Source organism: Fistularia commersonii, chromosome 5, assembly GCF_037954325.1.
Source record: "Fistularia commersonii isolate RoL2024-O1a breed Wild chromosome 5, RoL_Fcom_v1.0, whole genome shotgun sequence".
NCBI lineage: Eukaryota > Metazoa > Chordata > Actinopteri > Syngnathiformes > Fistulariidae > Fistularia > Fistularia commersonii.
Genome location: NC_141288.1, coordinates 2,935,895 through 2,959,957, shown reverse-complemented (window position 1 = coordinate 2,959,957; position 24,063 = coordinate 2,935,895). Strand labels below are relative to the sequence as shown.

At 51.6% G+C, this 24,063-nt stretch overlaps 2 protein-coding genes, 1 long non-coding RNA gene and 1 other non-coding gene across 6 annotated transcripts; 1 reads left to right on the top strand and 3 right to left on the bottom strand.

The window, feature by feature from the left end:
• Positions 1–1,144: 1,144 nt before the first annotated feature.
• LOC147233842 (uncharacterized) lies at positions 1,145–5,691 on the bottom strand. Of its 3 annotated transcripts, XR_015106091.1 has the most exons (5): positions 5,553–5,691; positions 5,415–5,454; positions 4,886–5,195; positions 4,723–4,790; positions 1,145–1,651 (listed from the first exon to the last, which is right to left on the bottom strand). It is a non-coding gene; the product is annotated as an uncharacterized LOC147233842 (long non-coding RNA). The 3 variants fall into 3 exon arrangements; XR_015106090.1 differs by lacking the exon at positions 1,145–1,651 and having other exon boundaries at positions 3,137–4,790; XR_015106092.1 differs by lacking the exons at positions 1,145–1,651; positions 5,415–5,454 and having other exon boundaries at positions 3,137–4,790; positions 5,533–5,684.
• Positions 5,692–11,329: 5,638 nt separating this feature from the next.
• On the bottom strand, positions 11,330–13,977 carry rpl18a (ribosomal protein L18a). The gene is made up of 5 exons (XM_086146436.1): positions 13,931–13,977; positions 12,657–12,836; positions 12,432–12,561; positions 11,722–11,831; positions 11,330–11,469 (listed from the first exon to the last, which is right to left on the bottom strand). Exons 1-5 carry the CDS (start codon positions 13,946–13,948, stop codon positions 11,377–11,379), a joined length of 531 nt encoding a protein of 176 aa, XP_086002562.1. The 5' UTR covers positions 13,949–13,977; the 3' UTR covers positions 11,330–11,376.
• Positions 13,276–13,407, bottom strand: LOC147233841 (small nucleolar RNA SNORA68). Its single transcript, XR_015106209.1, has one exon. It is a non-coding gene; the product is annotated as a small nucleolar RNA SNORA68 (small nucleolar RNA).
• An 813-nt stretch (positions 13,978–14,790) lies between the features above and the next one.
• xpot (exportin, tRNA (nuclear export receptor for tRNAs)) lies at positions 14,791–23,659 on the top strand. Its single transcript, XM_086146434.1, has 25 exons — positions 14,791–14,952; positions 16,127–16,277; positions 16,382–16,464; positions 16,549–16,605; positions 16,711–16,780; positions 16,882–17,100; positions 17,848–18,032; positions 18,126–18,294; positions 18,538–18,774; positions 18,864–18,902; positions 18,993–19,055; positions 19,139–19,263; positions 19,378–19,522; positions 19,597–19,716; positions 19,815–19,909; positions 20,020–20,089; positions 20,274–20,512; positions 20,603–20,888; positions 20,968–21,157; positions 21,246–21,362; positions 21,444–21,559; positions 21,641–21,688; positions 21,769–21,840; positions 21,922–21,978; positions 22,807–23,659. Exons 2-25 carry the CDS (start codon positions 16,191–16,193, stop codon positions 22,831–22,833), a joined length of 2,916 nt encoding a protein of 971 aa, XP_086002560.1. The 5' UTR covers positions 14,791–14,952; positions 16,127–16,190; the 3' UTR covers positions 22,834–23,659.
• The last annotated feature ends 404 nt before the right edge of the window (positions 23,660–24,063 follow it).

Sequence of the window (24,063 nt, the reverse complement as noted above, 5' to 3'; positions counted from 1 at the left end):
TCTCCTAAGTCAAGGTTCCACTATACTGAACTTTCACTTGACTGCCTCAACTTGGCTTCTCTTCAACCAGCAGGACCTCCGAGAACCGGCTCCAGGCGAGGTGTCGGCCTCCAAGTTCCTGTCTCAGAAATGACTCACAGCTTGGCTCCTGTCTTCTCCTAAGGTTCTGATCCGATCACGAATTTGCTAATCTCTGATCCGGAGCCAGAAGAGGATGTGGAGCTGCTGGAGTTTTGACTCGGTTAAGTAAAGATGCAGAGTGACAGTGAGCTAGCGGCTGCTAACGTGACTCTATCAGCGGGGAGCGTTGAAAGGATGGCGCCGCTGAGAGAGGAGGTGGACTTCCTGCATCAGGACACGTTGTCACTCCATGCACAAAAGCCTTGAAGACCTCGATTTACAAAAAGTATCTGCTGTTGAAATTTCTGCTTCCTCTGATTTATCTCCGCACTTCACCCTTGGCAGCCGCAGAAAAACAATCCGCCGCCGGACGTCCAGTGCCGAGCCACCGCCTCCTCGGGCAGACGGACAGGCGGGAGCCACGGCGGCGGCTTGGACAGGAAGCGCCGCGTCTTCGCTGTCGCTTTGGCCAGAGAGTGAGTGTGAGGTGACAGTCCGCAGAGCGGCGCGGAGGCGGGCGCTGCTTTCCCCATCAGTCACACGATGCCGCCGCCTCCGTTTCGTCCGACCCGGCCTTCGGAGCCCAGGCGGGGCGGAGGGTTCGCTTCGCTTCCACCGCGTCTACCATCTTTGGAAGACGAACGGCACGAAACTTCCATCACCAGAACGCAGACTTCTGCTGTGGTTCTTGAAGTGATTATTATGGTCTGTTGATTTTCCTGCTTCTGGCGTTCTCGCTCAGAGGGTCGGACAGGCTTTTGTTTTGCATCGCGGGGAAAATGAAAAATTTTATAGCTTTCTAGACTATTTTCGAGTTGTTTATTTTTTGTGCGTTTTGAATCATTCGGTTGTTTTACCATTATGTCAATTTTCAAAATTCAGGTGCGGGAGTATGACAACCACTTGTCGAGATGGCATCCCTGTTTCATGCTTAACCCTCATATTATGTTAAGGGTCAATTTGACCCATTTCACCCATTGACCCAATGGGTCAAATTGACCCTTAACATAATATGAGGGTTAATCTGAATGCCCAATTGCACTTTCTCAAATGATATTCCTGCTATTTTGGGGCGTTGCTTTCAGCTCTTCGGATAATCACAATCCCGAGAAATCTCACAGGACAAAAAGGCAAAAATTTGCACAAGGACCCTTTGGGAGACACTGGGGGACGAGATGGGTCCTGGATCCGCGGCCCCCAGGTCAAGACTGAGGAGGCCGGCCGGCTGCTGCCAGCCAGATGCCCGGTGATTGTGAACAGGATCTGCGGCGATGCGTGTCGTGTTTAGGGTTACGCACTGGAAGGAAAGAAGAAGAACATTCCTGGCACAAAGAGAAAAAAATGACCCAAAGAATAGAGAGAGGTGAGTCATAAAGAAAGGAGGCTGCAAAAACAAGGCCTCCCACTCCATTCCTCCAGCTCCTGCACCAGAGGAGTCCCAACAGGTCCACTGTTGAAGGCCCAAAACTTCCTCTTCATCTTCTTCAGCAAGAAATCTGCTTTTGTTTCCTCCACTGGGAGCGTTTCACCTCTGAAAGTAAAAAATAAAATTAGCCCACTCAAGTTGTAGTTTTTGCAAACAGTTCAGGGGTGTAAAGCGGCTGGTGACTGGTCCAAAGGGGCCAGCCTGAGGTGGCTCCATTGGTCCAAGGTCACTCATCTAAGGTTCCTGGTCCAAAGTGATCAGTCTTTGGACACTGGTCCAAGCTAATCGGTCCGAGATCACTGGTCCAAGTTGATTGGTCCATGGTCATTGGTACAAGGGAACTGGTCGGAGGTAACCTATTCAATGTCACAAATATAAGGTCATTGGACCAAGGTCACTGGTCACCAGTCTCAGGTCACTGGCTGGGGGTCACTGGTCAAAGGTCACCTCTCTGAGGACACCGGTCCAAAGGGACTGGTCTGAGGTGACCAGTCCACGATCATTGTCCTGAGATCACTGGTCCCAGGTTGTTGGTCCAAGGTCACTGCTCTGAGGTGGTCACCAGTTCAAGGTCACTAGTCCCAGGTCATTGGTTTAAGGTCACTTCTCTGAGGTCACCGCTCCAAGGTGACCGGTCTCTTGTCACCCGAATTTGACGAATGTAATGGAGGTTAGTGGATAGAGGACATGTCTAAGGTTATCTGATCCTCAGGTTGATGTCCAGGTCAGGTTCCTGTCTATAGGAACCGCTCGCCCCCCCCCACAGTCTGGAGAAATGGTCTCCACTTACATCGGGCTTTCAACAATTTGTGTTTTCAAAGCGCTTCACACTGGATCTCACATTCACCCAGTCACAGATGAGGTCGCCGGTCCCAAGGTCGCATGAGGTCAGCGCAGCGAAGCCGATGTTCTCGGGTCATCCGGGGTTCCTCCGGTGGACCAGACCTTCCAGCTGCATGTGTGGTCACGTCGTTATTGTCAGTGGAGCTTTTCAACGTCGGCTCAGTGAAACCCAGACCTGACCTGAACGGGGTGACCTCAGGGGGGGGCGACCTCAGCGGGGCGACCAGCTGGACGTCACCTGGACTTGTATTTTTAGACAAGAAGCTGCCTGAAGCAGCTCATTGATCATGTGGAGGCTAAATTTAGTCCGTGCAGTTGGAGGCCGCAGATGTTTGGTTCCAAGAAGTGGAACATCGTGCGGTAGAAGAGGACGACCTCACAGGAGGAATGCGGACCGCGGCCTCAACACCACCTCCCGGGGGTGGGGGAGCTATAGCACATCCACCTCAAGAGTAGCGAGAGCCCGGACCTGTCTGGAAGGAAAGCTGTCAGCCCCTCCACTTTCCTGGAAATGCAGATCCCGGAGGTTCCCCTGAAGGACAGAACGACCTGAGGAGACATCTGACGGCATGTCTGATGCGGCGTGGAACTGACAGGGTTCTCATGAACCATTACCTAATGATCTTTCAATAATCACATTTTCGACCGGATCATGTTTTATTTATGATTTGAAAAAAAAAGGGAACTTGGAGAAGTTTCACATTTTTTTTTGTGTTTTGGCCCATAATTCAATTGTATGGAGGAAAATTGCAACATTTTATTCGATTTATTCATAAAATACAACCGTTGGGAAAGCCCAAGAGGAGCTTCTGCGACTTCAAGTCAAATCAGGAGTTCGAGGAATTAATGTCGTTATTTTGGTTTTTCTCTCGTAGTTCCTTCTCAAAGTAGCTCTCCAGATGTTTTCATTCCCAGGGACCTTCTGGTTTCCACCCCGGAGGTACGTCCCCATGTTTTACGCGATCGAACAGAGCAAAAGATTGAAGGGGGATCAAACGTAAACAGGAAGTCAACGTTTCCGCTTTGACGTGTTACGGGTCCGATCAGCCACGCGGGGTCCAGATATCGGGTTCTGTACGGAACACCCCCCGCCATGGAGAGCCTTCAGAACATGGAGAGGAGCCTCTCAGATCAGCATCCAAAGATAACAAACCCGTTTTTAGAAAACACTTGTTCCTGCGTGGAACCTGATTGGTCGGTCAGAGACACCCCCTGCATGCTCATTGGTAGGCTCTTTGACTTCCAGCTCCTTGTATTCCCTGAACCCCCTCCATCACCCCCAAATCAGCATACAGGAAGTAGATCCTCCTGACGCTCTGGGCTTCCCTCCACCTGCATGTGGTTCTGATTTGAAAAGGAGGCAAAGTGTTTTCATTGGCTGCCCTGGGCTTCCTGTCACAGACGCTCTTTTGTGCTTTTATTTCCTCCAACATTAGCCGCGTCCAGCTAATTGGAAGGTGGTCTTTAAGTGGAGCCCCTCCGCCCCCCCCCCCTCGTTATGACAGGGTTAATGGCCTCGCTGAGTGGGGGCTTTTTATGGGCCCTCCGGGGTCCGGAGCCCCGCTGGGCCTCAGCGCCAATTACAGTAATCAAAGGCAAAGTGAGGAGCCTCATGTGGAGGTTCAGGTGTAAAATAATCTCCAGGCGGCAGGAGAATAAGTCCTTGTTTCACAGCGACCCGCCCCCGCCGAGGAAACAACCTCCAACCAACTCTTTAAACCCTGAAAACACGGCGGGGGAACTTCTTTACCACCAAACGAGAACTTTGTCTCAGGCTTTCGCACAGAAAACGTCTGTTTGTTCCTGTGAACGTTTGGCTGCGGGACCTTTGTAGGGTCAGGATTCTCACAAGGATGTTGTTCTGAAGGTTCTTCCCAGATTCTGCCAGGCTACCCGGTGCTAACATGAAAAGGTTAGCCGCCGGTATCCTCAGGAAAACCGCTAGCTTTTTTTGGCTAGTCTTACCTCCTTCTGACATTCTCAGGCCAGTTACCTTTAGCATCATGGGACTAGTTAGCGCTAGCATTCCCATTCTAGCAAATGATTAGCCTTCCCAGGCTAGTTGGTGCCGCTGTTCCAAGCTTGGCTAGTACCATTGAAATCACCGTTTACACTTGCTAGCATTCCCATGCTCATCATTTGGGACCACCCGTGCTAACACGACATCGTCGGGTTCAGCTCTAATCCGTTTGATTCTTGTTAACGCGGTGGATCCTGGAGATGCTACATTACACTTCAGACCCGCAGGGAGCCGGGGGAGCAGCGAGGAAGAATAAACACCAGCCCAGTCCATTATCTGAGGTGTTTATATTTGCTCCGAGGTCCGTCCTCACTTCTGATTGGTTTTCCAGACACCTCGCCCCGGCACATGTGTGGCTGCGACCTCTGACTCCGCCGGGGTCTAAAAATAAACCCAGCAAGCTAAATAAACATTCTGCGCTGCAGGTCCGGATTTGGCACTTTTTTGCCGTGCGAACTAGACCCGTGGGAACCGACCTGGTGGAGACGAGGATGGTGACGGGCCAGGACGATGATGATGATGATGATACAGGAAGATGAAAACAAACCCTGGACTCGAGCATCTTCGTCCTGAGGAGACGGCTCTACGGCCGCTCCAGACGGTTCTGATTGGAAGTGCAGCTGCCGTCCCGTCGAAGGCGCCTCTCATTTTCCATCTGCCGCAGTCACGCCGCTGTGAATCTCATCCCACTCCCACACAGGAACGGCAGCTTCGGACGCTCCGGCCAGGACGACCCTCTGGGATCCGCCGCTGTTCACCTCTCCCACAGACGGCGGCCACTCTCACCTGTCAGACAAAAGAGGGGCAAAGTTTCCTTAGGAGCAGATGATGGAGGGATAGATGGAGGGGGTGAAAGTAGTGGATATCATGGGATGGATTGATCTCCATCCCTCAGCCACCTGACCCAGCGTGGGGTCACAGCTGGAGGCCACCAGGGGTCAGAGGTCAAACCAGGCGCCTCCTCCGTACTGAGAGATCATGTCAGGAAGCTGCACTGAGACCAACCGTTTCCAGATCGCGCCGGAACCAGAGGGTTTCCACGCCACTGTGGCACAAACACACACGCATACATATACTTTACACTATTTTCAAATCAGTTTTTGGTATTTTTTAATATGTTTACCACTTTAGGCTTCTGTACACCTCCAGGCTTCTGTACGTTCTCTTGGCAGACTCTTGGCGTACGGAAGATGAACGGCGCCTCCCATCTGCAGCTTGCTCACTTTCGATCTCCATCTTCACGCCTTCCAGCCAGACGGAGTTAGTCTGTTTCCTGTCCCGCTCGCAGCTTCGACCTGCCCCATAGAGGAAGTGATGTCATCGAGCCCGAAGGCGTTATATAAACGAGGGTTTATTTTTAGCCCCGGGCCGGCGGTGACATCACTGTAAACACCGGGGTTTGATTGGTCGATAAGGTGATAAGGACATCTATACACCGACGACACGCCTGAAGACAGACAGCATCGGGGGGGGGGGCATGTAGCACTGGCGGGTGGGGTCAAAGGTCACTAGGGGAGACTGATCAGAGGACATTTTGAACTGGGAACTTGAGAAACTAATATTTGCTTGAGCGGCATGCGTGTTAGCTAATACAATACATATCAAAAAGCTAATATTAGCATCAAGGCCATCATGTGAGCATTGCTGGCATAACAGGTGACACATCAGCATTAAAACATTAATTTTAGCATTTAAAAACTCACGGGATATTAGAAAGCTAATATTAGTGGTAACAAAACCCATGTTAATATTGGGGTAATAAGGATTTGATATAATGATTGACATCGACAAACTTTGAAAAGCTATCTTAGTATTAGCATTACATTCTCAACTAGTGTTAGCGGTAGAGGCATGATGATGTTAGCAGTAGCAAAGCCTATGCTACAGGAATTACTAATGGTACTCCCGAATAAAACAAAAATCAGTGTTTGCTTTTCTAAACATGTAAAACGTATCAAAAACAGAACCGTTGGCATGAGGAAAGGGGTTAGCACTGACGAATTATGATGCTGCCATTAGTATGTATAATGGTAGCATTGAAAATGTTAATTTTAGCATTTAAAGGAGCGGCTTTTTGAGCATTTTAGCAGGAATGTTAGCACAGCTTTCACTTTTCAGCCTTAAAACAATTAGCCATTGAAAAAAAGGAACAGCGTAGGAGAGTTTTATGAGAAAAAAAACTAGCCTGAGAGGCTACGTAGCATCGAAGAGTACGGCTTCTCTGATGAGAAGAAAAGGTTCCTGAAGATTTTAAACAGCAGTTTGGGCTCCAGGTTCCACGTCTGGAGCTCGTTAATAACCTTAACAACAAACAGGGAGGAAATTCCACCCAATGAGAGTCTCTTCCTGAACGAGGCTTCGGAGACGACGAACCAAAACAAACCACAGAAGAAGCAGAAGAAGAAGAAGGAGGAGGAGGAGGAGGAGGAGACTGTAATAAATCACCTCTCTGATGAGCCTGTTTTGACTCCACGCAGTCGAGGACAATCCCCGACGTCCCATTTTAGGAGAAACGGACTTCCTGCCGCCGTTTGTTTCTCCTGCTAACGAGCTTCATCACCGTCCTTCTATTTCCATCCAGGACGTCATCCAGGAAAACCATCAGCCGCCGAAGAACCGGCGCTCTGATAGCGGCGGTTCTTCAGAGGCCGTGCGAGTCCGAGGCGAAGACAGGCGCCTGATTGGCCCGCGTGTTTTCTTTGGCTGATGAGACGCCGGAGGTCTTTCTCCACCTCCGTCCTCCGCCCAGAGGTGTTTTATTTTAATGTATCTAATGGGCTCGGCATCCTGCTTGTTTCTAAACTCCCAAAGTTATAAATACTCCTAATTTTGGGCCTCTCCTCCAGTTTGGACGTGGACCAGCAGAGGGCAGAGGAGATGAAGATGGGGATGATGATGAGGAACGTCAGCCTGTTGGACTCATATTGAGGGATGGAAAACGTAAAAATAGGGCCGGGAAAAAAACATCAAAACATCACCGGTGTCACTCATGCACACACACCCACACCCACACACACACACACACACACGCTCTCTGGGTGGGATACTTTGCACTCAAAGCCTGTCTTCCTGGTCCTGATTGCCTCAGGCTGCAGGGGTTTTCCTTTTTTTTTTTTTTTTTTTTTTTTAAACGTAATAACAACATCGTCTGCAAATAACGATGGTGTCACCATTTGTCCTGCGGAGGAGAGACGAGCGCCGGCGCGCGATGAGCTCAACTTCTCCATCGATCGGGAAATAATTACTGTTGTTTGCGTGTTGGAGGAGGGGTGGATGGAGGCTTTCCCTCTGGTTTCTGCCCCGCTGACAAGAAAAAGAGCAGGAGATAAAAGAAGGAGAAAGTCGTCCCGGAGGAGTTGTGTCGAGAGGTTAATGGCTTCCACCCGACGCGCCTCCATCGCCCTCCTTCTCCACCCCGGGTTTATTTTCTCTGCGCTGCGGCTCCGTCCTGCTTCTCCTCACGGAAAGAAAAAAAAAAGCCCTCCTCCACCAATTAGCTGAACAAACATCTTTCCCCCAAACGCACAAATTGAATAATTCGGCCCAATTAGCTGCGCAAACACCACTTCCTCCTCGTTAGCGGGATTAACGAGCCGCCGCAAGACTCCGCCCCTGTCCCCGCGTCCTCCAATAGCAGTGCAGCTCACTGACGGGTCCCTCCAGGTGAGGGGGGGGGTGAGTGACAGGTGGCGGCGTCTCCGTCGGGACATTTTTCAAATAAACTTCCTTTGAATTTCATGTAAACTCACCAGGGTTACCGGGCCTGGTCCTGGTCCTGGTCCAAGGTCCTTGTATGGAGTCCTTGTCCACAGTCCTGGTCCATAGTCCTGGTCCGAGGAGCTGGTCTTGGTCCAGAGTTCTGGCCCCGATTTCTGGTCTAGAGTCCCTGTCCAGAGTCCTGATTCAGGCCCATGGTCCACATGCCTAGTCTAAGATCCTGGTCCAGAGTCTTGAAGCAGAGTCCTGGTCCAGGGTCCTGTTTCTGCTCAAGAGACCCGATCCAAGGGCTCCTGTTCAGAGTACTGGACCAGGACTCCGGTCCAGGATCTTAATCCAGGGTCCTGGTCTGGATTCCCAGTCCAGGGTCTCGATCCAGAGTTCTTGTAGTAACTCCTGGTCGAGGGTCCTGGTCCAGATACCCAGTCTGGGGTCACGGTCCAGGATAACGGTCCAGAGTCTTCATCCAGACTCCTGGACGAGGATCCTGGTCCAGAGTCCAGAATCCCGGTCCAGGATCCTGGTTGTTCTCCTGCAGGAGCTCATCTCCTTCCTGCCGCAGTAATAAAGCCTCCTCTGTCCTGGAGCCCCCCGGGATACACACACACACACACACACACACACACACACACACACACACACACACACACACACAGACACGCACACACAAACTCTCTTCTATCATTATCATTGATCACATGACTGTTATACAGCCCTGTGATTGGAGAGAAGGCTCTGAGGGTCAGGGGTCAAAGGTCAGACCTGCTCCATGCTGTTTCCCAGATTTGTGTTTCTCCTCTGAAGGTCCAGGTGACTCCTCAGAGAGGTTCTCGAGGGTTTCACGGTGGGGTCAGAGGTCAGGGGGCGGAGTTTGAAAAACCAGCCAATGAGAACAAAGCGTCCTTCTCACCTCTGTGAGGAAGGTGAGGCGCGGGAACACGGACGCCTGGCGTTGCCGGTGGAGACGCGTCTCCGCCCGGCGGTGCATTCAGGTGCCGGGGCGCCCGCGGGAGCTTCTGCGAAAGCCGTTAAGGGTTTGTTGATCTTTGCGATTACATGTCGTCTTGGCAGCGGCGGCGCTGGAGGTTCGTGGGAGGTTCGGAGAAACGTGAACGCCGGGAGGCGAGGGAAGGGAAGGGGAGCGCTTGGCCGCCGTGCGCGGAGCTTTTAGCGCATTCCTCCGGGGCCGGCGGGCAGACGTGGTCTGGGCCCCGGTCCTGGTCCGGCGCTGCCTCGCTCTCCTGCAGCACGACCTGGCAGCCCGGACGCCGTCAATCAAACGGCCGGGATCTGAGTCAGCAGGTCGCCGCCGCCGCTCGCTGAGCTGGCGTTTCCCGCCCGCCTCCTCTAAAGAAAAACTACTTCTGGTCGGGTTCCTGTTTTCTTTCTATTTCCCGCCGTCAGGAAAATCCCGGGCCCTGGACCCACAGGTTCGTGGGGGCGGGGCTTAAACCCCGACGGCCGATTAGAAGTGACAAGGACACCCCAGTTATTGGGACGTGATGACTATTTCATATAAACTTCGTAACGATTGCGTGGGACCTTTGTGTGATCTGTTTTCACAGGCTTTCACGTCATCTTGCATCTGCAAAAGACGTCGCAACCTCGTCTCGGCCGTGGAACCTTAGGATCCGGTTCTAAAGGGGTCAATGGCGCCGCCGGTTCATCGGGGTTCGGGTTCCATGCGAACCCGGCGCTGTGCTGGAGCCGCATGCGGTCCAGACAGTGGCTGCCGGTTCGGCGAGGAGGGCAAAGTCTTCCGGCGTGGCCCGACTCTTCAGCTCCTCTAATTGCTCCTTACAGACTATTATGGTCTGTCATCCATCAGCGGGTCGGCCTCCACCTGCCAGCCGCCTCCCGTGGCCGCTAACGGGACTCGTGGCTTCAGGCTTCGCCCACAGAGATTTAGTGGATCCGCAAAGACCGGCACCCCTCCACACACACACACACACACACACAACCACAGAACAGTAAACCTGGCAGCGCCCGAGACCAGACTGTGGTCGAGTCCAGCCTCAGCGCCGGAGCAAAGGCTCCCCTACTCACTGCTACACACACACATACACACACACTCTCACGGCCGAGGGCAGGGATCGCGGGTATTTGCAACCCTCTGGTTATTTTAACACTTGTTTTTTCTAATGGTCGAAATAATTTGCTCTTTTTCTCCGCCTGGACCTGCAGCAGCCTCATCCATGTTTGACCATCTCGGATCAAGATCCGAGGCCAGAACCAGAGAACTGGACTTCGCTCTTGAATTGTGAAGTCGCGACATCTATCGTATTATCCTGTTTCCGGAAGAAGTTCCATGCATTTCCAGTTATTTCCATAGCTGCCTTGGACTTTTTGTGCTGATTCTTAAATAATTGCCCAAAAATCCTCATTTATCTTTGTCTCTTTCCTGATTTGATGGAAATATTAGAACTTGCAGTCAGGCAGTTTGGTCAGAAAGGGGCGACAGAGATGGGCAAACACACACATGGACCTGCAGGGAGAAACTATTTCACTTCAGCTGGTTTAGATGCGGCTCTGCTGCCGCCGTGGGGACACTCGATGCAAAAGCAGCCAGATTAACCACACATTCGTGTTTGACCGACGCAAAGTTGAACTGACAGTCTGTAAAACTCAATACAAGTGAGGACTGAAATTTTAAATTCCAGATAAATTGTTTTTTTCCCCCTGGGGTTGAAAGTATGAGAGGCTGCCGGTTCGGTCCTAATCTGCAGATTAAAATCAGATGTGCTCTGTAGAAAATTACAATTGTTTGGAGCTTTGGCTTTTAACATTTGGTTGAGTTGTTTAAGAAAAAATACCGGTCATTTATAAAAATTTAGCATTTCCACTAAAACAATCTGACTGGATTAAATTAAAGGGTGATGAAAACCCCTGGATTAAAACTACTGGTTTCGGACGTTTGATTTTGAGCCCGTTTTTCATGGTTTTAGCTCTTAAATTCCTGAGCTTTGTATCACCGGGAGGAATGTTTTTAATAGCCATTATAAATCCTATATGTTTCCTGGTATTTAACTCCAACTCGACCAAGCATTGCGATAAACTGAGTCAATTTCTGGAACGATTCCCTGATGTTACTGCTTCTTGGGTTCATCTCAACTTTTGAAAACGCGAACCGCCGATCGGAGGTGGCAGGGAGGAAAACACACCGGGAGGTCAGAGGTCGCAGATTCAATCAGACACAGACAGCCTTTCGCCTTAGAAACGTTTAATTCTTCCCGCTGAACAGATGCTGAACTTAGTAGAAGGTGTTTGGTCTCTTGGTGGTGAAGCGAGGTTTGTGTTGGCGCCGCATGATGCGGTGGGGCAGTGGGAACCTGATCTTGGAGTCCTGGAGGGGCGAGAGGGCAGGGGTCACAGGTCAGATCGACAATGTCAACAAAAACAGGATGGAGGACAGGAAGCGATCTGAATGTTGCCGCTTTCTGAACCGCCTGGTTTCAAGATGGAGACAGGAAACCAGGAAGAGGAAGGTGGCGTTTTAGTCTGGCGGGAGTTTAAGCTGAAACCACCGGATGAATCTGGGGTCCAGAGAGAGACCCGCTGAACGGCCTCCCCCTTTCGCAAATAAACACAAACTCACGTGGAACTGCTTGATGGCGGGTCTGCGACACTTGTTGGCGGGGATGACCTGCACCTTCATGATCTGGATAGAGTGGGCCCGGGCACGATGGCGGGCACCCATGTCCCGGTCTGAAACCACAGGCAGCATATTAGTCTGGAACCATGTTAGATAAAAAGGACTTGTGTCCAGTCCCGGCCTCTGAACGTCCGGTTCTCCAGGAGACCGGCCTGGACCGGCTCTTCGGGTTTACACTCAGTTGGCGCTTCTGTTCGATCCAGGGAGTCACAGCCTCTTCTCTGTGTCAGGTGTTTAAAATCCGTCTGATCAAATAATTGGTGGGAGTTTTTGGACCCAATAGAGGTTCACCAAACCACTAAGAACCAGGGTGAAATGCTTTTGTACATTTGTGTCCTCACCCTGAGTCATGTACAGGTGGTTAATGATGAAAAACATTCAATTTAACAGACCGTGAGATTCTTGTGGTCACACGGCACAGGAAGGACAATTACAGAGGTTCGTCATGAACTCAACCTACACCAGCTCAGGACTTCATCACCATGAAACCCCGGACCTACTGAGTGACCTTTTAGGCTTTTTAACAGGTAGATCAGACATCAACTGGTGTCGCACCTCACACACGACGAGCAGATTACACTTAGTCTGAACTGTTTTGCATATTCAACATACAAGCACCTCCAGGCTAAAGCTGAGCGTGTGTGTCTACTTACAGCACTGGGTCACGGCTCCAGATGTGGTCAGGTCCCTGTACTCTCTGTACATATTGTGAGTTCCACTGCGAGAGTCATAACGCAGCCAGATACCGAAGTTCTTCACCTTCAGGGGGGTCTTCTCATGGACCTGTGTCGGAGAGGTCAAGGGTGAAGAGGTATTAAAAATGAAAGCAAACGCAGCCTTCCATGAACCACAGTACTGAATCCCGGTGATCCACCCACCAGGCCGCAGTACACTGTCTCTCCGGACGCCTTCTTCATCTTCCTCAGCTGCGACACGAAGTACCAAAAGCGGGACTTGGCAACCACATGGTTGGGGGCAAAGATCCTCATGCGGTAGAGAGGGGGGGCAGGGTTCTTGGGGGAGGGCAGCAAGCGCCCAATGACCTTATATTCCCTCAGCTGGAGAAGACATGGAGATGGCAATGAGGAGACATCAAGCAAGATGAGACATATTTTATTATCATCTGATATCGGTTTCCCACAACTTTAGGTTGCGCTACATATTCAGGTGTTTGGATTTTCAGCATCACCAGCATCCTCTAAAATTTACACCGGTCTGTTGACCAGTCATTCGGTGGAGGAAACATGTAACCAGCCTTGAGATAAGCTGTTTATAAATTGTTACACATCCAATTTGTAACGACCTAGTGCAGATATTTGAGGACGTTTTAGAACCCATTCATTTTAAGGATTGACATGAAGATTGCATGGATTTCACTCTATACAGAGATAATCAACACAAACTTTCAAGTCACTTAAGAGTACAAGAGCAGATACTAAAACATCTACTGCATGTTGTCTGGAAGGATCCAGACCTGTGCAGAGTAAAGCTGCAGCTGTTTGTCGACCCTTGAATTCACTTTCAGAGGCACATTCAGCAACAGGGAAAGGCGACAAGGGTCAGTTCTGTTTGCAACCCAGACTAAATCAGACCACTGAAGAGGGTCAGACCTTTGGGTTTGGGTGCAGACGCTGCAAACTAATACACTACAACTCACTTATCATTTACACTTTCGCAGTAAATGATTTAAAGGAAAACCAAAAAAGGACTGCACGTTATCGGTAGCTAGGTTCGATCAAATTAGCAACAATCATTAGCTTCCATCCAAGCTAACTCGGGTACAAGCTAGGGTACGGTAGGATACGGAGCACCGCATTTGGGAGTCAAATTAGGGGGAATATAATTTATAAGCAGTTGAATAGAACCGAAAGCTCATTCCTGGTCGAATTGAGAGACCTGCCGGCTGCCGAAGTGGGGCAGCCGACGTCAGGCAGCTTCCAAATTCAGGGCGCCGACGTCCACATGGTCCTTCAGACGCCATGTTGCAACGGAGGCGAGTGCCGGAAAGAAAAACGCTCATATTACGCCGGATATATAAAAATGATGGCATCTTAAGACGTGAATTGGACAAATGAGACGTTATGGAGTTAAAACGACCATCGGCGACCGTGTTTGATAAGGCTAGTCAGGGAAAAATAGGTATTTTACGTACTGTGCCGGACGCCTTCATGGTGTCTCTCGCTCACAGCCACGGTAAAAGAGGAAGCAGCAGGGCGGAGCCACCTGACGTCATACCCCGGAGAAGGCGGGCGGGGGCGGGACTTCCGGTGGCAAGCGGCACTTCCGGGAGGCAGAAGTGAGTCTCAAGTTGGTAGTTAACGTTGGAAACGTGTAGGTAAGCAAGTAATAAACACATAAACAAACAGATAAATAAAGACGATTGTCGGGTCGTCCGTAAAAACAAGACGTCAGCCCTAATATTGTTGAAATACTTTGTTTTGTTTTGTTTTTTTTTTAACTTTTGTCATTGTTTCTTTTTCAATCGTTGTGTATATGAATATGTCTGTGCGGGTGTCCTTGACTGTCAATAAAACGTGATATTATTAATATTACATTTTTTCGGAAGAATATTTTAATTTATTTCCAATATAGTGACATGGGGAAGTCCTTAAGAGTGATAGAGGTGTTGTGCGTGGATTGCATCAGGTTCACTGAGATTGCAGGATGGGAGATCATGTGATCACACTAATAAAATTTCGTGATCTAAACACTTGTTTGCACATTCTAAGAACGTGATTTGGATATGCAAATAAGAAATTTTAAGGAGTCACACGTGTCAATCTGGACTCTGAATCAAACGCGAAGCCAACGTCATCTTCTGCTGACGTCAGCGGCCGCCGGTCAAGGATCGTTTTCGAGGAATCTAAACGACTATGCTTTTTCTTTCCCCGATTCATGCCGAGAAAATAAACTATAATCGACAAATTAGTGAATATATAACTGTGCGTGTCGGCTGTGTTTTGATCAGGGTGTTGCATCCGCACCGGGGGCGGGGGAATCACTTCCGGTGTCGGGTGACCCGGATTTCAACGGAGGGGACACGCCGCACCGCCGCTTCTCTGTGACTTGCCAACGACATGCAGTGGATTTCTGGAGAGTTCCGAGCGAACTAACGGCGCAACTGGAGCCGCGGGGCGAAAACACCGGTCGATTTACGGGTTTTCCCAAAATAAGGTGGGTCCTCCGCTCCGGGGGTGCTGCCGCTCCGCCGGGGGAACTGGAACCGTTAACCGTCTGTCATCGTGAAATTTTCCGCGGTGATGTGATGTGACGTGAGGGAGGAGAGCCCCAGGTAAAGGGACCCCGTCGTGATATACCGACCCCGAAAAAAAAAACAATTTTATTCTTCCTCCTCCCGGTAGCCGTTCAGACCGTCCGACCCGGTGCCGGTGAAAGTTTTTCCAGTGTGTTAGTCGACGCGCGTCGGGAAGCTAATCGGCTAATGCTAACGCGAGTTAGCCACCGAGCTATCGGTCCGCCGAAGGCAGGGACGGAGGGAGGGGGAGCGTCGGTGTCAAGTTGTCAGGTTTCTCCGGTTCCGAGGAGCGGCTCGTACCTCCGCTCGGCACCGGGGGTAAAAATAGAAGGGGTTTAAATTCACCCCGGTTGGAGCAGCGGGAGCGGCGCTGCTCCGACGGCGAACAGCAGCTCTGGGGTGCATCACGTGGTCCGAACCTCACCTGGTGCCATTGACATGTTGGACACACAGCGCTCGACCTCGAATGTGTGTTTATTCCATTAAAGTGTGCTTTCTAACGGCAACTCTTGGGATCCATGGAATCCTAGACCGTGCCTTCATGGTGATTATCAATGATCACCCCTTTCTCTTGTCCCTAAAACAGCAGGGAAACTTGTATCAATGAGTTTTCTCACAACCAATTCAGTAAAAGAGGACCGTGAAGTTGTGTCTCTCTGGATCTGTGTGTGTCCCGTCCATCTAGACACCCGTCCACCGATCAATCGCAAATAAACAACCTTCAGAAGTAATTTCAGGATGCAGTGAAGGATCCGTGTTTTTTCATCATGACTCCCTGGTGTGAGACCATCTTTTGAAGAACTCACATGAAAATGACGTCCTTATGTGACACTGTTCCCTCCCCACACACATGCACACACACACGATTCCCGCCCCTGAGGGCTGCAGTGGGACGTTTATGTGTCGCTAGTTCTTGTGGATGGGCTGAGTCACATGACCGGTGCTAACGGAAAGCACCTGCTCGCTGAATATTGTTTATTTAAGATGCTAAAGTGTTACCTTGTAGAATCCGAGATCCCCTTTGTGATGTCATGGCACCGCAGCGCCTCCGTCCCCGCCGCTGACCCGTTTCCCGGCGTTTCGTCCGTCCAGATGCGAGGACCCTGTCCCCCCCCAGCAGAGAGCAGTCACCCCCCTGAGCGAAGCTAACACACCAATGGCCTGCCAGTCTGTCGCCACAGTCATGGACGAGCAGGCCCTGCTGGGGCTCAACCCCAACGCCGACGCCCGCTACCGGCAGAGGGTGAGTGCTGATACACACAGCTTAGATAGATTGCTTGGAAGTTTATTATGTAGCGCTTATTTCAGCAGTCTGCATGGAAAGATAAGTTTCTGTGTGTGTATCAGGCGATGGCCTACTTCGAGGAGCTGAAGGAGTCTCAGGGCGCCTGGGAGGTTTGCGCCGAGGCTCTGGCGAAAGGCATTTACAGGTGAGTGTGTCCGTCATCCGATCACACACTCCTGACGTATTGCTCCCAGGTCACACGACTAAAGTCTGTGTGTGTGTGTTGCAGTGATGACCATGTGAAGTTCTTCTGCTTCCAAGTTCTGGAACATCAGATCAAGTTCAGGTGAGGAACCTGGATCCCGGTCAAGGTCGTTGTATGTGTGTGTTGCAGATGTACAGGGTCTAATGTGTGTGTGTGTGTGTGTGTGTGCGTGTGTGCGTGTTGCAGGCATGCTGCTCTCAGTGCAGCCCAGCAGCAGCTCATCAGGGAGACGTTAATGAAGTGGCTACAGTATCAGGTAAAAAAAAAACAAAACAACTGGTTTTGCTTAATTTCTCCTGAAAAGTGCTGACGTGTGCATCGGTGTCACACTGTTTGTGCTCTGCCGGTGTTGGGCAGCTGATAAACTCCCAGCCCGAGAAGCCCTTCATCAGGAACAAGGCGGCCCAGGTTCTGGCGCTGACCTTCGTCATGGAGTACCTGACCCTCTGGCCCAAGTTCTTCTTCGACCTCCTGGCCCTGGTGGGTCTGAACCCGCACGGCGTCGACGTCTACCTGCGGACCCTCATGGCCATTGACGCCGAGGTGGTGGACCGGGACATCCTGCACGCCCCCGAGGTTCGAACCCTAACCCTAATCCTCTGTCCAAACCAAAATAATGATGGTGGACACTATAATACCCGACTCACAATTTGAATCTATTCCGTGACTGAGCTCGTTAATCAATTTGCTTCTATATCAATTGAAATGAATTGAAATGCGATAAATCCGTTCCAGACCCCTGGGTTTGTTACTTGTTTTTATACAAGGAATTGTACTTCATATATAAGATATAAAAAAAATCTTAACTTACTGGCTGCTCACTTAATGCTACAATGGGTTGCTAAATGTAACTTGCACACTTTGCTACATTTTTAGCCGAACTTCATGTAGCAACGAAGCGAATGCCGCTCCTTTTTTTTTTTTTTTTTTTAAAACAAACCGTTCCCGAACAAGTTTGAATGACTCTTCCAATGCCTCGCCTGTTGATGTTCTCGTCGTCTGCTGCACCAAATCCCTGGAAATGTCTCCTCCGTCATGGTATCTCAGCAGCAACTTCTCCCTCGCTCTTCATGAAAGAGTCCGTAACCAACACACACCTCGCTCATGATTTTCCATGATTTTCTTTGGGCTAGCTAGTAATGGGCGTCACGTCCCGCCTATTTTTAAATGGTTCTTCACGGATAGCGGCGCCCATGTAGGTGTTAAAAGTTCATCCCGCCTGCTTCTTACTCAGACCATGAAGCTGTGGAGATGTTCTGGTGTGGGTTCAAGGAGCGGTGGTATGGTGGGTCGCCCGACGAGCTCCTCTGCATGTGTCCTCAGGCTACGCGCAGGAACACGCTGATCAAGGACACCATGCGGGAGCAGTGCATCCCCAGCCTGGTGGAGTCCTGGTTCCAGATCCTGCAGACGTACCAGCGGACCCACCCCGAGCTCACCTGCCAATGCCTGGAGGTGGTGGGGGCCTACGTGTCCTGGATCGACCTCAGCCTCATCGCCAACGACCGGTCAGTTCCGGCCATCTGGGCGTGGGAGGTGGGGTCGGGGTGGTTCGGGGGGCAGGGGGGCGCGTAGGCTGACCGGGTCTCTTGGCCTTCCAGCTTCGTGAACCTGCTCCTCAGCCAGATGTCGGTGGAGGAGCTCCGGGAGGAGGCCTGCGACTGCCTGTACGAGATCATCAACAAGGGGATGGACCCCGTGGACAAAACCAAGCTGGTGGAGTCTCTCTGCCAAGTCCTGCAGTCAGCTGGCTTCTTCAACGTGGACCAGGTGACCCTGACTGTTCAAGAGGTTCTACTGCTGGTGATGAGAAGGATTGAAATATTAGTTTTTACCTGTAGCTTTGTCGTAGTTGACTGTCTAATTACATATTACACTTGGCTTGGCAGAAGGTCACTATGCTACGTTAGCGTAGCGATCTCCACCTGGTGCTTCTTCAAAAAGAGCGTCTCCCTTCTTGTGTATTCAGTGGACACTAACTCTGAGGTGCCCTCCTGCTTGCTATCCGTCCAGGAAGAGGACGTGGACTTCCTGGCCAAGTTCTCCCGGCTGGTGAACGGGATGGGCCAGAGCCTGGTGCTGAGCTGGACCAAGCTGGCCAAGGCCGGCAGCGCGAAGGAGGCAGCCGACACGCTGCAGGCGCTGGAGGCCAAGGTGCCGCTGCTGCTGCAGCTGCTGGTGCACGAGGACGACGACATCTCCGCCAACATCGTGGGCTTCTGCTACGAGTACCTGCACGTCCTCAAGCAGGTCGGTGCCGTCGGTCCTCACGGGGATGTTCTGCAGGTTCTGCTGGAGTGAATTCGGTGAAATGACCGCTTGATGTTCTGTTTGTGCAGCTCCCCCAGCTCACGGACCAGCAGAAAGCCAACATCGAGGTGTGTGCGTGCATGTGTGTGTGTGTGTGTGTGTGTGTGTGTGTGTGTGCTCGCCGCAGCACAAAGAACTAACAAGTGTCCCCCCCGCAGGCCATCATGGTCGCTGTCATGAAGAAACTCACCTATGACGACGAGTACAATTTTGAGAACGAGGTGTGTTCCCCTTTCTGCTGCTGCCATATGTCACAGTCCCACTTGGTCCTCACTGTGTGTGTGTGTGTGTGTGTGTGTGGCAGGGCGAGGACGAGGCCATGTTCGTGGAGTACAGGAAGCAGCTGAAGATGCTGCTGGACCGCCTGGCTCAGGTTTCCCCGGAGCTGCTGCTGGAGGCAGTTCGCCGCGTCTTCACCAGCACCATGACGTAAGGACACTGGCGCTCGCCTCCGATCGGCCGGGCCGCGCGTTCAGCGAAAAATCAAAACAAAGTTGTTGGGTTACCGGCGGTAACGGTGGTGGTGGTGGTGTCGTCCTGCAGGAGCTGGCAGACGGCGGCCTTCATGGAAGTGGAGGTCGCTATCCGGCTGCTCTACATGCTGGGCGAGGCCCTGCCGGCGTCCCATGGCGCTCACTTCACCGGGGACTCAGCCAAGACCAGCGCCCTGCAGGACATGATGAGGACGGTGGGTCCCTTGCTGTGCCTAGTGTGTGTGTGACACTTGTGTGTGTTTGACACTTGTGTGTGTTTGACCTTCAGTTAGTGTCCTGCGGCGTCAGCGGGTACCAGCACTCGTCCGTCTCCCTAGAGTTCTTTGAGACGGTGGTACGCTACGATAAGTTCTTCATTGTGGAGCCGCAGCACATCCCCGCCGTCCTGGTGAGTCCAAGCACACACACACACACACATACACACACGAACACACACTAGGTTGGCGTGAAGTCATCAGTGAACTTGAGTGCTGTCTTCACCCTCAGATGGCTTTTCTGGACCAGAGAGGGCTGAGACACAACAGCCCAAAGGTGCGAAGCCGGGTGGCCTACTTGTTCTCCAGGTTCATCAAGACCCTGCAGTGAGTCGTGCGCGCACGCACACACACACACACACACACACACACACACACATGCATACACGGCAGGCCCCATTCTGGTCACCAATTCCGATCTGCTGTTTGCCCCCTAGTAAACACATGACGGCCTTCATCGAGGACATCCTGACCAGGATCCAGGACCTGCTGGAGCTGGCGCCTCCCGTGAGTCACATAGTCCCAGTTATTTTCTCTCTGCCTCCCAAGATTTTTGCGTTTACTCTCATATTGCTTCCTGGAAAATGGCCGCCCTCTATCGGATTCCGGAAGTAGCGTGACTAACGTAAACGTGACGTCGTGTACCAGTGAAGGCGTTCGCCGCTAAGCGACGGTTTGCCTCACCGCGCAGGAGAACGGCTTCCCCGCCCTGCTGACCAGCGACGACCAGCTGTTCATGTTCGAGACGGCCGGCGTGCTGATCGTGAACGGCGAGTGCCCGGTGGAGAGGAAGCAGGCGCTGATGAGGAGCCTGCTGGCGCCGCTGATGGACGCCTTCCGCCTGCTGCTCGCCAAGCTGCTGCAGGAGACGGAGGAGGAGCGGCAGGCCGTGCTCGCCGACTGTCTGAGCCACGCCGTCGGGTTCGCCAGGTGACCGCCGTCACTCAACCGTCCCGACTGACACCTGTCAATCACATCGAGAGTTTATTATTGTGTGTGTGTGTGTGTGTGTACGTGCAGTCGGACCAGCAAGGCGTTCAGCAACAAGCAGACGGTGAAGCAGTGCGGCTGCACCGAGGTGTACCGCGACTGCCTGCAGACCTTCCTGCCGGCGCTGAGCTGCCCCGTCCAGCGCGGGGCACTGCGCAGCTCGGTGCGCTCCTTCCTGCACCGCATGATCATCTGCCTGGAGGAGGAGGTGCTGCCCTTCATCCCCGCCGCCTTCGAGCACATGCTGAAGGACTGCGAGGCCAAAGACCTGCAGGAGTTCATCCCCCTCATCAGCCAGATCACCGCCAAGTTCAAGGTTTGAATCTCCCGCATCGCCATCTCACGGATAAACCCGCCAGGGGTCTCAAAACCGATCCGCCCCGTTGCCACGGCAGCGGCAGGTGTCCCCCTTCCTGCAGCAGGTCTTCATGCCGTTGGTGCTGGCCATCTTCGAGGTCCTGGCCCGGCCGGCGGAAGACAACGACCAGGCCGCCGCCTTGGAGAAGCAGATGCTGCGGAGAAGCTACTTCTGCTTCATCCAGACCATCGCGGGCAGCGGCATGAACGAGGTGATGGCCAATCAGGGTGAGTGTCAGGAACATGAAGATGAAGAATTTAAAGGCTAGTCTTTTTAGATGGTCCTCATCGAAACGCGTTTTTTTTTTCATTCCAGGCGCGGAGAACATGGAGCGCGTGGTGTTCACTATCATCCAGGGAGCCGTGGACTTCCCCGATCCCGTGGCCCAAAAGACCTGCTTCATCATCCTGTCCAGGCTGGTGGAACTGTGGGGTAAGAAGATCCGGGAAGCAATAGAAGGTCTTTGCGGACCAGGTTCCAGGTCTCTTGATGGTCTCTGATGTTCTGACCCAGGAGGGAAGGACGGCATGGTGGGCTTCCCGGACTTCATCTACAAACACATCGTCCCCGCCTGCTTCCTGGCTCCTCTCAAGCCGACCTTTGACCTCTCGGACGCCCAAACGGTCCTGGTAAGTGCCCCGACACAAATCCGGTCTCGTCGTCCGCCACTGTTCCCACGGTTACGCTCACCGAGGGCGGGTGTCTTGCAGACGTTGTCCGAGGTGGCCATCACGCTGAAGATGATTCATCTCAAACAGGTAAAAAACGCTTCGACCCACTCCCCCCCCTCCCCCCCCACCATCTTGTTTCTTTTCATCTCACGACGTTCCTCTTCCAGGGACCTGAGTTCATCCAGTTCCTGCAGCAGGAGTACCTGCCCTCCCTGCAAGTGGCGCCGGAGATCTCACAGGTCGGGAACGTTAGATAGAAATCGTGCCGTAGTTCCACTTCTGGATCGGGTTTCGCTGATCGTGTCGTTGTGGCTCCACAGGAGCTGTGTCACGTTCTCCAGCAGCCCGACGTCAAAGTCCTGAAAAACTACATCAAGGTGGGACCTGGTTCCTCATTTCAAGGTTCTTTAGTTCAGAGGTCTAAACCCTTTGGGGGACAAATTTCAAAATAAAATCGCTAAGTTTCAGTGCATCAGCTCTCTGAGATACGAGCCGTCGCTCAGTAGATTTTTTTTTTTTTTTTCTTCGGCTTTGTGATACGAGTCCAGATCTTAGTTAGGAGCGACCCCAACATGTTCGCCGCCGTCCGTGAAGTGGCGCTTATAAACATTAGGGTGCGTTATCGTCGTAAGTCCAAGACCAGGAAAAGACGGAGCTAAGACAGCTCAGCTCACCACTTTATTCTTAACGGCCAAGAAGACGGGTGCTCACGGCACCTCCAGTAACTAGCTATCTCATATCTTCTCCCTTCTATTTATAGTCATATTTATTTCCTTTTTATTGACATAACTGATATGCTGCCGTGGCAGAGAAATTTCCCCTGTGGGGATTAATAAAGTTTATCTTATCTTTAAGTTAAGTTAAGCCGTAGAGCACCCAATGGAAAAACTCCCCAAACTTCCGGCATCTTCGGCCGATATTCAAGGTAAACACACCTATTAAACCAGTAAATGTCCTTACTTTATGTTTTATACATTTTGTTATTGAGGATTTTCTTATTTAAAAACGTAACAAAACCGTGGGGCTGGAATGGATCAATAGCATTTCAATTCATTTTAAAGAGGAAATTCAATTCGCTATACGAGCAAATCGAGGGCGTCACGGAACCAACGCAGTCCAGGTATCTCTGTTTTTGAAGCGGTCGTGTTTCGGGCCGTCTCTCTGGATTCACCGACTCCCTGTCCACTCCCTGTCCCCCCCGCCAGGCGTTCTTCCAGCGGGCGAGGCTGTAGGCCGCCGTCGGGAAGGGAGAGACGCTCGGGACAGAACAACAGACTCATGGAACTTCTCACAGGAGCTGCTTTTTTTGCACTTGAACCAGTAAATGCATTCAAAGCCCCGTCCGTCCGCCGGCTCGAAGGGCGGGGGAGACGCCGCCGGTCGCCGACCCGTCGAGACGTCCGCTAAGACGGAAGAAGGCCGGAGACGGGAAGAAGTTTGCGGCACCTGGAAGTTCCAGGTCCTCCGGACAAAGACTTAGTTTCTGCAGAATATTTGCCCTCCCCCAATCCCCCATCCAACGATCCGCTTTATTTCGGTCAGAAAACCAGGGTTCAGAAGGGGCCGTTCACTGTGGACTAAGAACCAAGGGCTGGAGAAGTTGGGGTTCTCTCTGCGAGGACTGCACGTCCAAGAGCCGTCTCATCGGCTTTTAGATCGGGAGCCGTCGCAGGAAGGCAGAGTAAACCACCGTGTGGGAGAACGTTGTCCTTTTCGAACCAGGAGCTCCTCAATCGGAGTTCTTCTCGTTTCTTCGGCTCCAAAGCCTCTAACTTCAGGAAAACATCCGAGCGGCTCTTCATTCAAACCACGTTGGATGACGGGGAAAGGGGGGGTCGACCCCAAAGCAATCCTTTTTCTTCCAGGAAACGAGAGTCTCGGGGGGAGCGAAGGCGGAGGAACAAAGTGTAAATAAGAGGACCGGATGTTCAAGAGTGTAAATAAAGGTCCTAGATTTAGTTTTTTTTGGTTTTTTAATTTTAATCTTCATCCGGAAACTGGAAGTGCAGTTTGTTTGAAAAGGAACAAATGAAAAGCCTGGAGGATTTATTTTGAAAAGCGAGGTTTTTCTTTGAGTGCTTTCACTTTTTATCATCCCATCCCTTCATCCATCACGTCTTTGGCATTGTCAATTTGTCGTAATCCAGAGAAAAAACGCTACCATCGAGCGCGACGAACTCTGCTAAGAAAGGGTTTCCATGGAAACGCCGGGGGGGATCAAATTGGCGGAGAAACAGCCAGGCCAGTTTTTACATCCAAATATTCGGGACCAGTCAGGACGATCGATCGATCAAACATTTGCTCGAGTCACGCGATTGATTCAGAGTTGGTGTCCAGAGGATGAGCTGATCTTAATCTCTATCGATGTCTCAGCAATACCTTTGCCGTTGATCCCAAACAGATCTATCTCATGTAGAATTGGTGATCCCGGTCCCAAGCGAGGCTTTGTCGCGCCAGCCCTT